Here is a 13,810-nt window from a genome sequence, read left to right as displayed (position 1 = left end):
TTATTCACATGAAACCCCCAAATTATTGCTTTAAGAAATCACTTCCTAATTGTTAATTACCTTTCCGGTACCACATTTGGTACCTTCATTCACCATCCCTGGGTCCGTGACATCAGAGCCTAGCTGGAAATCTACACCCCAGCATGTGGTGCTTCCAATGGGAGTTCGGATAATAGCAGGCTTAATTCCAAAAACAGGCATCGTTTTCACATTTTCACATTGCAGCTTCCCACACATGGCATTCCTACAACATCAGCATATGAATACTGTAGTGACACTTGAATTTACTCTGAGAAAAGTGTGCCATGCATTTGACACGATCTTTTCTTTCTACTGGAAGACACTACTTGAAAATAAAACTGAGGCAGTTTGCCAAACAACACCGAGCTGAGCCTCATTTCAGGGCTGCAAGAGTACAGATTTATCCCTTCTTTCTGTAAGCTGTTGGGACCTTTACATTAAAGAACACATGAAAGTTTGCTACTCATTTTCCTGTACACAAACACCTTAGGATAAGATCATCAATGATGGGAGACGTGGAACACCCTCTCCTTGCCATGGCCTCATGTCTGAATGCGTGACACACAGATCCCCTGAGCCCACAGAACACTGCATGCACAGGAAACTGTGGCATGAGTCCGAAAGCTTCAAACCCAGCTACGGAAGAACTGTCTGAAGATTCAAACTCATTTCAACTATTATGTGCAAGACTTCAAGCCAGACAATCTAACCCAAAAGTCAACAGAACTTAGAAACGTGTGAGCATGGAGGCTTTAAGCGCTAAGAACAGCCTCGGAAATTAGGATAAAACACATCTTTTCTAATCTGTCTCACTGGGGTTTCAGAATGATGCATACATGCCAGTAAGGTTAGATTATGGGATGACATGTTTCTCCCCAGTGCACCTGCTAGAACACCCCAAACTAATACTAGAGCACCTGAGTAAAGTTTCTCGATGATACATTTAGGAACCTTGTGATGCATGGGCTCAACTCACCAGCTGGAACATTTCTTGTAGTCATGGCCATGGAAACCACAGTTGCCAAATCTGTCACCCTTGGAATTCACTTCAGTAAAACAAATGCTGGGGGCTGCTTGGCTTCTGCAAACAACAGCCCACCCCCCAGACAAAGGAACCAAGTTAAATAGGGACAGAAACACCTCGTATCTTCCATGCAGCACAGACAGCTTAAGAATGCAATCAAAACAATGAAGAGCTGAAAATGTCAGCACTACAAGGTTCCAAGTTTAAAAAGAAAGAGAGAAAAGCAGTCCCTTAACACTGAGGCAATTGTACTGTTTGATATTTCTTCATGGCTTCTTTACAGTCCTATAAACTGGAAGCCCCACTGTAACAGGAATGATCAGTACAACAAAATTACTGCTTGAATCGCCAGCAGAGCATTAACCGTAACAAAGGAAGAACATGTGAAGGCTAAGCCATTAATACCACAATTCCAACTCCTTTGCCAAAGCCAGCTGGTCTTTGTTATAGGAAAAGTAGTAAATATATTATAAATAAACTTAGCGTATTCTTTTAGCTACATCTCCTAGAAAAATTGTAACGCTGTGCTCTTCCTTACTTGGGCCAAAGATATCCTGACACTGTGCATCATAGTACTGGCAAACGCCGTTGTAACAGTAGGCTTCGTCATTGTGGCATGGGTGACCGTTCTGAACGGTGAAGTCCGGCTGGCAGAACTGGGACGTGCCGTTGCAGTACTCTGGAAGGTCACACTCATTGTTACTTGCCCGACACTCAGTTCCTCCAGGAAGGAGCTAAATGGGAGAGAAGAGGGGGGGAAATTGCATCAGAAAACAGAAGCCTTAGAGCAGAGATGAACCCTGCACCCAACCCACAATATGCCCCAAAAAAGGGCATTGACCTGAAGCACTCAGTGCATGCTGTGTACATGCACAACTCCCTCTCACAGACGCACTGGCCAGGCCAACGCTCTCCTTTTTCAGCCACTGAAGAAACACTTCTAAATAATACATTTGAGTCCCTTACCTGGGCAGTTTTACAGCAGTCACCATAAGCACATTCAGCACCATAGCGGAGTTTGCAAGTACCTGGTTCACAGCAAGGATCCACTTTCACACTCCTGAAAACGAAGTGCCGTGAATGTCAAGAAATTGCACCCTCCACCTGCACAGTCCTCTCTCCACCAAGGGGCATGCAAGGACTACCCTGGCAGCATTTGTAAAAATATACAAGCTACTACCTTTGTGGCCACAGTCACAATCCTCCCCAGCATCTACCAGCTTGTTCCCGCAGTATGGGACGCTATAGGTTTCATCAGGCTTGGGGAACGTTGGAGCAGGCAGCTTCCACCCTTTGTTGAGAGTCAACTTCTCAAAGTCTTCAGCACTGCAGCTGCTGAAGTTCCTCGATCCTCTGCACAGAGAGGCTTGAGCTTATCTTTACACTAAGCCAACCCACAAGCATTCCCTCAGTTTGCAGAACAATGGTAACGCTTGTTTTCCCCATGAGCTGCAAGTGTGACATGACTCTCTGCAAGAGCACTTTGAAGATGAAAGCAATCATCCACAAAAACAAAGCGCATGGGTAGGGTCCTTTGACCCTCAGACAATGCCTTCCCTTCTGTCAGTTACTCACGATGCTCCAGAGCTCATAATGCAACTGCTTGCTCCACAGTGACAGACACGTTCATCGTCATGGTTCATCCCCCAGGTTATGGCCCAGTTCATGAGCCAATAATTGAAGCAAACATCTGTATACTGATTCTTCCAAACTGCACAAGAGCAAACCAGAAGAAAATTAGCAGACAGCTTATATTGAGACAGTCAGTGTTTACTATGTGCCAATAAGACATTTCTGTCATTCTGTCTCTACTTTAAAAGGATTCTCAGACCAACTGTGCCTGCTTTCTAACCAGTGTGTGTCATCTGCTTAGTAATAACAGCCCTTGGATAAACATATTTGGGACACTACTGAACCGCCTCTACTTTCCAGTGCAGCTGCAACATTAACACAAAAGACTGAGTTCTCCACACCAGCCCAAATCTCTTAAAACATGCAAACGCTGATTCCAGTACTTCTGTCCAAGAAAACAAGATTGCTAGGATTGCCAGTTATCTGAGATCAGCAATTCAGTTCATTAACACTCCGCAATTTCACATAAAAGGGCAGTCAACCTAGCACCGCTCGAGGAGTCGGTGTTGGTTTTGCAGGTCAAGCAGACCAGAGGACAAATCTGAGAACTACATACTTCTAAGGCGAGGTGGCTTCAAATGTCAGCAGAGAAATCCTGATCCCTTTTTCATGAGTGCTGCACACATGAAGGGAAAGCTGAGCAGAGGACGCAGAAGACCACAGAAAAGTTGTGATCCGGATATCATGGAAAGTGCCAGAAACAGTTGGAGACCACATAAAGCTCCCCTAAGCCACTTCAGCTTTGTTATTACAGATTCCACACTTCCAGGAAGACTTCTGGAGTGCAAAACTCTTATCTTGATCGCATTCACACTTATCACTAAAGATATCTCACCACATTAATGCCTCCTGCGTGGCTCTTGGAGCACACTGTTCCAACATAGGCCATTCCAGCTGTGCCACCCAAACCCCTTCTTCCTACGGGGAATTCATGGGGAGAAAAAGGAAAGACAATCAACTAGACACACAACACTGCCAACAGTACAGCCCATCCGTACAGCTACTCAATACACCACTTCTGCTTCTGGGGCATAAAATACTGCTTTTCCAGCTTTCCAATCCTAACAAAGCAGCACTGCTAGGAATGCTACTATTGACTGTGGGTATGAATGTACCAGTTCGGCTTTATCTTTCTGTTCATGGTTCTTTATTCTTAAAGACAAGGGTTTGCAGAGAAAGTCAGCCTCTTCCACATCTTCCCTCTAAATATAAATAATTTAAATGGCTGTTAGCTGCCCTTCTACTGTTGTCAAACTCCATAGATTTCTTTCCTTGTCAACTTCCTTCTCGTTACTCTCTTATTTTGTTTCTACACAGTTCTTAAAGCTTAAGTGCAACAGCACGACACACCACTTTTTCTTCAGATACAAGAATTTTTTAAAAGAACATTTTTTCAGCCATTTCATCCTCATCACCTGAGCGGTGCTGTTCTGCCTTGGAGAAGAGGCTCCCACAGCTCCTGTGGGAAGGGGAGCTGCTACTTTGCCCAAGGGCAGGCTGGGCTGCTGCCCCAGGCAGAGCACACTCTCGCTGCTGCCCTTTCGCTGCTTTGGGCAGTGACTTCCTAAGGGCTGCGCTATCTGCGGGAGCGGGAAGTGCACAGGGGCACGCGTCCTGGAAGTGGGGCAGAGATGACAACTCAGGAAGCTCTGAGCTAGCTTAAGGCAGTAGGGATGGACAGATTAACGTCACATGTCAAAGCTCAAAGCACGTAGCTAGCTTCTGGATACCAACTGCAGAAACAACTTTTTCTCCGTTAAAATGCAATACTCTGCACCAGGTTTATGCTCATTTTCAAGTGGAAAAATCCCTAGATTACAAGTCTAACCAGTGTGCAACCTGACAAAGGATTATCTGAACAGAAGCTTTATACAATAGAACATGGAACAGTACAGGACATGTGGGACAAGAAAAAAAAAATTATTTAGCAATATACCTGTCAGAGAGGACACTGAATTCAACGACCACAAAAACCTTAAAAATGCTTAAATTGACTTGGACTGTTTTCACAAGTACATAAACCACAGCAGATTGCACTGGATTCTCTGCTGAAATACGCTGGCTACTTTTGATACCACAGTACGGCTGAGCAGAGAGTAATAGAATGAGCTTCTTAAAAGTCAAAGGGAAGAGACTGCAACTCACAGAACAAACTGGGCACTGTCATGTCTCCGGCGTAAAACAAGATTCTTCTCTCGCCACTGTACAAAATTTGCCAGCACATCACCAGCACCTCCGTCTGTGCTAATTATGTTTTCATACTTCCAAATCTCCAGACCAACCAGCACAATGCGGATGTTCAACATGATGTACATCTGGGAAAGAAAAGAAAAAAGAAAAAAAAAAAGAAATATTTCTGAAGACCTTCAGATAAGATCAAGTGGTCTAGTATTATATATCTTATTGCAAGAATCTACTTTTTCTGTTTGGGTTTGTTAGTTTTTTAAACGTTAGCACACAATTCAAATCACCCAAAATGCATTTTCGCTGTGATTTAAATCTTCATTAGCTAAAGGATCAATGCTTAAATGCCACACAAGCAATATTGTAAGAAAACTGAGAACAGATATAAAAAAAAGAGTCTCAAATCTAACAAATAGTGTCATCTGAAATAGTCAAGTTGAAAAACATGCCTTTTCTCTAACCTTACATAAACACAAGAATTGCAAGTAACTGCAACAGCCTGTCTTGTCACTCACTGTACGTAGCACAGGTTGGAAGAGTTCCCTAAATTAATTCTCAAGTATTATGATGCAAGATGAATGTAGAGGTGGAAAAGCCTTCACAGCAATGCATTCACCAACCAGCCCCTCTGTCAATAAATACTGCCACCCGCTTTGCAGCCCCCGCTACTCTGGCACTCCTTCAGCACAACGCTCAGGTACGACTCTTCAACATCACAACTGAGGGAACAGGTTTAGCTCCTGGCTTGATAAAAAAACCCCTTTATTTCATTCTCACTAAGCGGTAACAGAAGAGGACGCCAAGGTAGAGGTTTACAAAAGTAAACAGCTGCAGGGCTGCTGCACACAATGTCATTCCACTTACACACTCAGCGTAGCTTTAACTTACACTGTCAAGGAAGTTTGCCAGTTGCACCATGTGTTCTCTTACTTCTGTTTCACTCTTCCCAAAATCTTCAAACTGCAAGACAAAGAAACTAGTCATTGAAGGGAAGACAAAGACAAGAGCTAGAAAAAGGAACACAACATTTTAAGACTAGCAACATGAAAAACATTCTTGCCTGGCTCCAAAGCTCCTGTCAAGGTGATGCTAATCAAGACAGCAGCACCTTCACTGCCATTGTACAACATCTCAATATTCAAAAACAGTACAGCAAAGACAGTTTTTGCCAAGTGTTTTCTTTACATTTGTCTGCCAGTTTACTCTTTTCCTGAAGAGTACTGCATACAACACATTTGTTCTGTTTTAGGTTAGCATATTTGCGTAACCTTGGCTGAATTGTCAGTGTCTTTCAACAGCCCATTTGGGAGTAAGGAAAACTGAGGGCTTTCCAAGCCACCTCCTGGGGAGAAGGAAGGGAAAGCAACACACAGTCCCTACCTTTTCTTTATCCACAACTATGAACAGCTCCACATATCTTGTTTGATGTAGGACTGCTCTCTTTCTCTGTGAAAAAAAGTTTTAGATTACACTTGAATTAATAAAATTGAAGTAAACAAAACAAAATCATGTCAATGTCGTATTTCACTTGCTACAACTGGTGGTTTGAGAAACACACCCAAAGCACACTGTGCCAAGACAGCAACAAGCCAAAACCAAGAAGTGTGATCCAATGCAATGACAATTCTATACGTGTTCTACACTAAAATTTAGCTGCACAAAGATTTCCTGTGTTTCAAAAGCAAAAGACCTCTTTACTTTTCACAAAGGTTTCTTTGGGAAGACAGAATACACTCCTATAAAGGAGCAGAAAGACACTAACTAACAAACAAACATCAACAACCTTGAAATGAAATTCAGTGTTTCTCATACCACTGCTTTTACTGCAATCTTGTTCCTGTATAGCCAGTCTTCAAACAACAAGGGGGGACACCTTCACACCAAACTGTTATTCTGACGTTTAGGAGCATGGAACAAACAACACAATATTCTCCTGGCTTCTGATGCAATACTTTGCTAATGAGCCCCTCCAATAAGGGTTGTGTTCCTACCCCTACCAGCCCCAAAATCTCTGCCCATGAATAATCTAATTAGCCACTTAGCCCTCACAGAAAAAATTGGGTTGAAGGGACCTTAAAAAATCATCTAGCTACAGGCTGTAGCTAGACGTTGCCACACGCAGGGACACTCTCCGCTTCCAAGGATGGGGCATCCACAGCTGCTCTGGGCAACTTGTTCCAGTGTCTCACCACCCTCGCAGTGAAGGGAGAGCTCCTCTTCTGCTACAAGCAGAAGCAAACTGCAACTGCTTTGTTGAAGCAACTGAGTTTTTCAGCAGCACACAAAGCCCTCTGAATCAGAAACCTTTAGGTATGTGCTAAGCTCCAGGAAATCTGATAAGCAGCTTCGATATTCTTAGCTGAACACTTACAAGACCCATTATAGGGGACTGTGGAGAAAACAGTGGAGTACTTACCCGCAGCAGCTGAGTCATACTGGGATGGTGATTTTCCTCTGTATGTTCTCTTTCATGGTCTTCAGTGGTTACTCCGCACATTGTGGGCTCCTTCTTCACATTATCCAATCGATATAGAATGTGTTTAGAGCCAGAAGAGGAATCCATGGGCTCAATCCCATAGGTGATGTTCCCTATTGTCACCAAACCTCTAAAATATGGTAGTGTGTGAGAAATTCTTGCATTAAGCACAGAGGATAGTTACCCAGCTTTTTTTACAGTAAAACAAACAGTTATTCTTTGATAATTAAAGGCATGTCTCTAGCTCAGTCCTTGCAAAACAGCATGCCGCATTTCAAGCGTGAAAGCAGCCTTTCACTGGACAGGGCTTTCAGAAATACAGTAAATTAAACTTTTTTGGAAGAGTTTGCAATGCCCCAGAAATTAAATCACAAGTCTTAAGCAGAAATGCTTTAATTCAAATACACTATTGCCACTCTCGTGTCAGACATGGCCCTAAAAAAATAATAATAATAAAAAAAAAATCAATGTCCCAAAATAACTTACTGTACACTGATAACAAACTGCATTAATCAACTTATTTAATGGTATTTCAAGGATCTGTTAACTATGTGAATAAAAGACACCACAGAAAGACTGCACAAAGGCATACACTATTGCAGCTTGGCCCCGGACAATGAATCCCCACCTGGCTGAACAGTAGTTAAAAGCAGAGCAAGAATTTTGTTTCAGGTTCACTGAGCCATGAGACTCACGTGACAGCTAGGACACAAAAGATGAGTTGTGCTACCTGAGCCCCAAGCAAGTGCTGACAGCAACCACAGAATCCAGGGTCCCCTCCACATATCCCTGATAATGGCAGTGATCCTGTGCAGGAAAACAAGAGTGCATTACACACATACTCCATGCACATCTGCACACCCAGCCCGATCTCTCATCATGTAATTGCTATGCCTGCCACTGACCGGCAGTAGTTACAACTTGAGAAACATTAATATGCTTTAGGTTAAATTTACCACATGCCTTTTAACTACAGTCTGTAGGTTCTAACACACTTGTAGCTCTACCACAATATAACAGCATTTCTTTTGCTAACATGCACCTAAAAATTTCCTCACCTGTCTTAATACCACAAGGACTTAGATATAGGAAGCTAATCAAGATGCCAGGGGTACAGGACTCCAGCTGCATCCCTACTTCCCTATCCTGTAAAGCAAATGTTCTTCACAACTCCACGGCACCAGCAGCTCATTAGAGATTTCAGTTTCAGATCCCAATCGCCCACTCAGCCATTCTACCTGAAGCCGAATTCAGAGCTGGCGCTGCCAACAAGCTATAAATACCAGGCAAGCAGGGCTCAGAAGCATATCTAGCAACTGGATTTCTTAACTTGACCGTAAGCCATCCTGCTCTAAGTTCTGTCCTCCACCCTGCCTCAAATATTTCAAGGCCAGCCCCTCCCTACAGATTTGGGCCAAATCACCAGTCTTCTAGCAAACAGCCCTGCAGAATGTTTGACTTGTACGTAACCTCTCTCCAGCAAGAAGAGGGCCAGCACCTGCTATTCTTGCCAACAGGCGCTTGCTGAACTTTTTGGTTGCACAGTACGTCCCCTCATCAGCCCTGATGAGACTGAATACTTCCATTTTGTCCTCCATAAATACCTATTTTGGAAACTAGACAAGGGGATAGTATGGGGCAAATACGCTCCATTTCCTCTGGTAAGTGCATTTTTGAACATTATTATAGGGGTCAGGTAGAAACAACAGCCTGTTGTTTCAGCAATGAATGCAGAAAGCACTGAAGGCATGTGTTAATCCTTCAGGGCCACTGTGACTTTCATGACATCATACATAAAAAGCATTTTTCCTCTTAGTCAATCACTTTTACCTAGGAAGTAAATACTCCATTGACTAAGGTGCTCTATTTCAAAAAGCAAGATCCTATGAATCATGTATGACCAACACTTCCTTTTCAAAAGAACAATACTGATACATTAGAAGAGTGATGCCCTTAGAAATACTCTCATGGTTTTTGTATTGCACAAGCTGCTTTTTATTCTTATGTCACTGAAGCAATTACATTTTCAAAGGCAACCTATCAGGCAGCCTGCTTGTGCATAAAAAGAGGGCTGCAAATGTGTTCTTAGTGGAGTAACTCCATTGCTACACAGATAACATCCCTGTCAAAGGTCCTCCAGTTTTTATCTCATTCATCCCTTCTAGTAGTCCAGAAATTTGGGAACTAACTGATAGCCTGTCAACCCTCAAAAAATTCTTAAAAGTCACTAACAGACAGCTTCACACAACTGAAAAGATGGGTCAGCAGCTGACCATTCATTTGACTTCAATCTGGAAGACTGTTGTGCGTAAATGTAAAAGCTGCACACTCAGTCACTAGACCACCCCAGCCCTGCTCCGTGCGCTCTGGTCCCCCTCAGAAGCAAGGTCTGTGTCTGGAGGCGACACCAACACTGCACCGTGCTGTAGGACAAGGACAGCACCACTCTCAGATAACGATATACCTGACAGCTAAGAAAAGCATTTCCTTTTTAGAGAAGAGTAGCTTTCAGTTAGACAGCAATCACCTCCGTTTTAGAAAACAGGCATCTATTACCAGCTGCAGGCTAGATCCTCATCCAAAAATCAAGGATTCTCTCCACAAAGAGCACAGCACGTGAACAGGGTTAGAAGGTGGCCCAGCAAAAAATACAACTATCATTTTGTAATACGTGACTCCCTCACTCTGTAGATGCTTAGCGTTCGTGTCACCTTCAGGAAGCGTATAAAAAGAAAAAAAATCCTACCTGGACATCTGGATATTCAGATTGCAACTTTCCCTCCTTATTATAGGTGTAAACGGTGAAATCTTTGGGCAGCAGTTCTCTGTAAGGAAAGGGGAGAAGGAATACAGAGAAATTTCATGAAATGACTATGATACTGTAGCAGGGCAGTAGGATGATCCTAATCAAAAGTGTCACAAATACATAAATTGCAATTAAATAAGGAAATATTCAGAAGGAAAATCCTTCAAAATTAAAAAAGGAAATTGTGCATTTCCACAGCAAAAGCAAAGATACCAAAATGGCGGAACATTAATGAATGAAATCAGATCAACCACCTCACCCCAGATAAGTAAAACAAGCATCAAAACCCATTAAATTGTGCTAAAAGCTTGCTTCCGTGCAAAAAAAATTTAAAAAATAATTAAAATCATAGCACTTAGTCTGCTGCATATGACTTCTCTTTGCCAGTTTTGGAAGGAAGTGCATTGCAGAAGTCTCCCACGATTAAGACTGCTGACCCATACTGGTAAATCCATTGATGCAGTGTAGCTGAATTCCCATGTTTCTGAGGGTCAGGGGCTTGGCAAGTGGCAGCTAGAGATCCCCAGATCCTCAGAGGCTTGTACATTTAAATAATTAACTCTTTTGCCTATTATGAGGGCAGCTGTAAGAACCCATAGCCTTATAAACCTGCTGCTGCTACAAGTAGCCCTTTAGAAAACGAACTCAAGACAGCCAACATCCATACTGTCTGTGAATTACGGGTGTTAAGGCACTGGATATAAATAAAGTCAGTTTCCTGGTTTATTAGTATTCTTGTGCTATGAGAAGGGGAAAAAAACCCACCCTGAAACAATAAACAAAACCCAGAAGAAAGCAAAAATATTTACTTGAAATACAGTTCAGTTTGTTTATTTTTAGATGTGAATGGACAGAGTCATTTCAACCATTCCCCAAACCCCATTTGAGCAAACTACTGCTTCCTTTACTGAAAGGGGATCACCAGGGTTGCAGGAGTTCAACAAAATTTCTGGCTGACAGCCAAGACTGTGTGACTCAATCCACTCTCACTGCCTTTCTCTGCCGGTTTCACAGCGCTAGCACGGAACTGTACTTCTCATAGAGAACCTCAAGAGTAGAGTCCACACGCTACCTGCCAGCTTGGTGTTCAGACAAAACAGATGGAATTTAATAAGCTGAAGAAATTCATCACTCACTTGTTCTTCTCTAGATGAATCGTGTATTCTTTTCCTTCTATTTCAATAGCATATGACACCTTGTCCTGAATAGAAAAAAAAAGTTGCATTTTACTCATATTAATGAATAAAACATTCTCTGAAATCAACAGAAGTTTGGCAGAAAAGAGCCTCTACAAACTCCATTACTGCTACAACTCTAGCATTCAAAGCACTACTGTCACCTTCCATAGCTCAGGACTAGTCTGTACTGTTAGCATTTTTAGATACAACAGGAGTCACTGGAGATGCAGACGATACCAATGAAATTTTAACCACCCACCAGGGGGATGCAGAACTCTGTCAATCTGAGCTGCCTCTCCTGTCACACTTCTTGCTGGCACCCCAACACTGGCCAGGGGAGCGGGTGTTCCTTGTGCTCCCAAGCCAGCTCTGCTGAGCGCACAAGACCTGGCAATGACAAGCTGACCACAGCCATCAGGATTTGCTCTGGTTCCCTGACATCCAGCAGACAAAATGACTGCCATGTCCACACATTGGAACTGCCAGGCACTAAGTTAACAAACTTTCCTTCTTAAATCTTCCTAGTTGTACCAGACCAGGAATAACCACATGTGAGTGAACCTGAACTTATTTTATAATTATCCCTACCTCTGGAACCTGGCATCCCTTTCTGTGTAACTAGGGAAAAGTTACATCAAGAAAGCTATTTCAAAATAGCTTTGTGGTTTTCTTATTCCTTGTTTCTAAGACTTCCACTGAAAACCTCTTAGTTACAGCTGGAAAAGGACAACACAGTTTTATTACTGAACATTCACAGTGAGCCAGTACCTCCACAGCCTTGCATTAGCCAAGTGCTACACACAGCAACTGGGGTCCTTAAATATTAAGTGGATAAGCTGAATCGCCTGGCCACTACATTAAATATCACAGCAGGAGTATTAATCAACGTCTGCAATAAACTGCAAGGCATTTTTGTTAATATTAAATTCTGCCAATGCTTGTAAAATTTGTGACTAAACACAGTTGGTTAATCCAAATACTTTGAAGTGTGCGGTCTTTAGTTACGTGGCTACAGCAGAATAATACAGTCTGGAAAGTACTGCTGGAGGTTCTGTAATCCAACCCCATGCTCAAAGCAGGGCCAGCTACAGAGCTGGCCCAAGCTGCTCATGGCGTCCTCCAGACAGATTTTGAGCATCTCCCAGGATAACAATCCCACTACCTCTCTAAAACTCTTTCCACTGCTGAACAACGCTCATTATGCAATCTTTACACCCAGATCAAAAATCCATTATGGCAACTTGTAACCTCTGAAGCAGGGAGGTATTTACTGTAACTCAGCTAAAGGCAATGCTAGATGTAATACCTTTTGTAAGGATGGCTACTTGCTTGCTGCTGGATGGGCCTGGTAGAGTTTTCTGAGAATTTCAAGTCCGTTTTGGGTGTACCTCATTAGGAAGTAAGATACTAAACTGAAGGCATTTTTAAGATTGCCCAGTACCTGTACTGAGGAGACATTGGAAGCCTCTCGCCGTTCTCTTCCTAACCTCTGCGGGATTACAACCTCATAGGAAGACAGGAGAGAAACCGGCTGGAAACCTAGAAAGCAGAACAGAAACACCGGCTAAAGAAACAAAGCAATCAGAAGGATAAGGCACAAGGAAGAGAACTCTTATTTCAGGTAAAGCCCCTTCAGCAGGAAGGAGGCAGCCTGTGACGCCAATTTAGGTCTCCAGCTTATCACAGACCCCTGAAACTGGGCTGCTCAGTAGGGGTCTGCAGCACTTCATGGGGCAGATCCCTCTGCTACTAGACTGGCATCGTTTCTTATCGCATTCTGTCAATCTCTACTTTTAAGAAAGGGGACAGCACCACTCGCCAAGGCACCACTTGCATTTAGAGAGCTGTAATCCAAAGAGAAAAAGCCAAAGGCCCTGATGCACGCAGGAGAGCACAGAGCAAATCTCTAGAGCAAAGCACACTTGGATTGCCTTGTAAAAGGCCAGAAAAAACAACATACAAATGGCTGAGAAGACACCCAATTTTCAAGGTTTCAAATCGAAAGTGTTGCACCCCCAATTACTGTCTTACAAGTATCTATCTCACACACCATCACTTTTCATCAGCAGGAATCAGAGCATTTAACAAAGCAGGTCAGCACAGAGAACTTGCTCAAGGACACAGACAGTGCCAAAGCCAGGCGTCCTGTGCTGCAAAGCTGCAGAACCGCACCAGCTCAACCATGCAGCCTCTAGATTAGCTCCCGGGGGCTCCAGCGATTCCTGCGCTTCCCAACGGCAGGGCCACACAAAGCTGGCCCAGCAGAGCTCAGCCTTACACCCTCCCCCTGCATGTCACAGCCAACCTTCTGACACAAGGCCAGTGCTACTCATGATGTTCTTGGAGAGCTCTTAAGGACCTTATAAAAACAAGCAAGGTGAAACAAATGCATGCAACAAAGTAGCCTTTTGCAAATCACTTTACAAATGATTTGCATATGCAACATCAGACAGATCCTCTGAGCCAAACAAAAGCCTATGGTCCAAGTT

The 13,810-nt window shown here is 43.2% G+C and overlaps 1 protein-coding gene across 1 annotated transcript in view; it reads right to left on the bottom strand.

Moving 5' to 3' along the window:
• LOC119140477 (disintegrin and metalloproteinase domain-containing protein 9-like) overlaps positions 1-13,810 on the bottom strand; it is a 30,009-nt gene that overhangs the window by 7,299 nt on the left and 8,900 nt on the right. Inside the window, 19 exon segments of the mRNA XM_037371859.1 lie at positions 61-244; positions 998-1,102; positions 1,574-1,779; positions 2,012-2,094; positions 2,150-2,161; positions 2,226-2,398; positions 2,621-2,691; positions 2,693-2,719; positions 2,721-2,756; positions 3,513-3,591; positions 4,239-4,241; positions 4,823-4,992; positions 5,750-5,821; positions 6,242-6,307; positions 7,278-7,467; positions 8,068-8,144; positions 10,084-10,162; positions 11,280-11,344; positions 12,763-12,860. Of these exon segments, the coding sequence (XP_037227756.1) occupies positions 61-244; positions 998-1,102; positions 1,574-1,779; positions 2,012-2,094; positions 2,150-2,161; positions 2,226-2,398; positions 2,621-2,691; positions 2,693-2,719; positions 2,721-2,756; positions 3,513-3,591; positions 4,239-4,241; positions 4,823-4,992; positions 5,750-5,821; positions 6,242-6,307; positions 7,278-7,467; positions 8,068-8,144; positions 10,084-10,162; positions 11,280-11,344; positions 12,763-12,860 (1,796 nt within the window).

This window comes from Falco rusticolus, chromosome 20 (genome assembly GCF_015220075.1).
Source record: "Falco rusticolus isolate bFalRus1 chromosome 20, bFalRus1.pri, whole genome shotgun sequence".
NCBI lineage: Eukaryota > Metazoa > Chordata > Aves > Falconiformes > Falconidae > Falco > Falco rusticolus.
The sequence above is the reverse complement of the archived record's forward strand: the minus strand, read 5'-3'. Positions and strand labels throughout refer to the sequence as shown.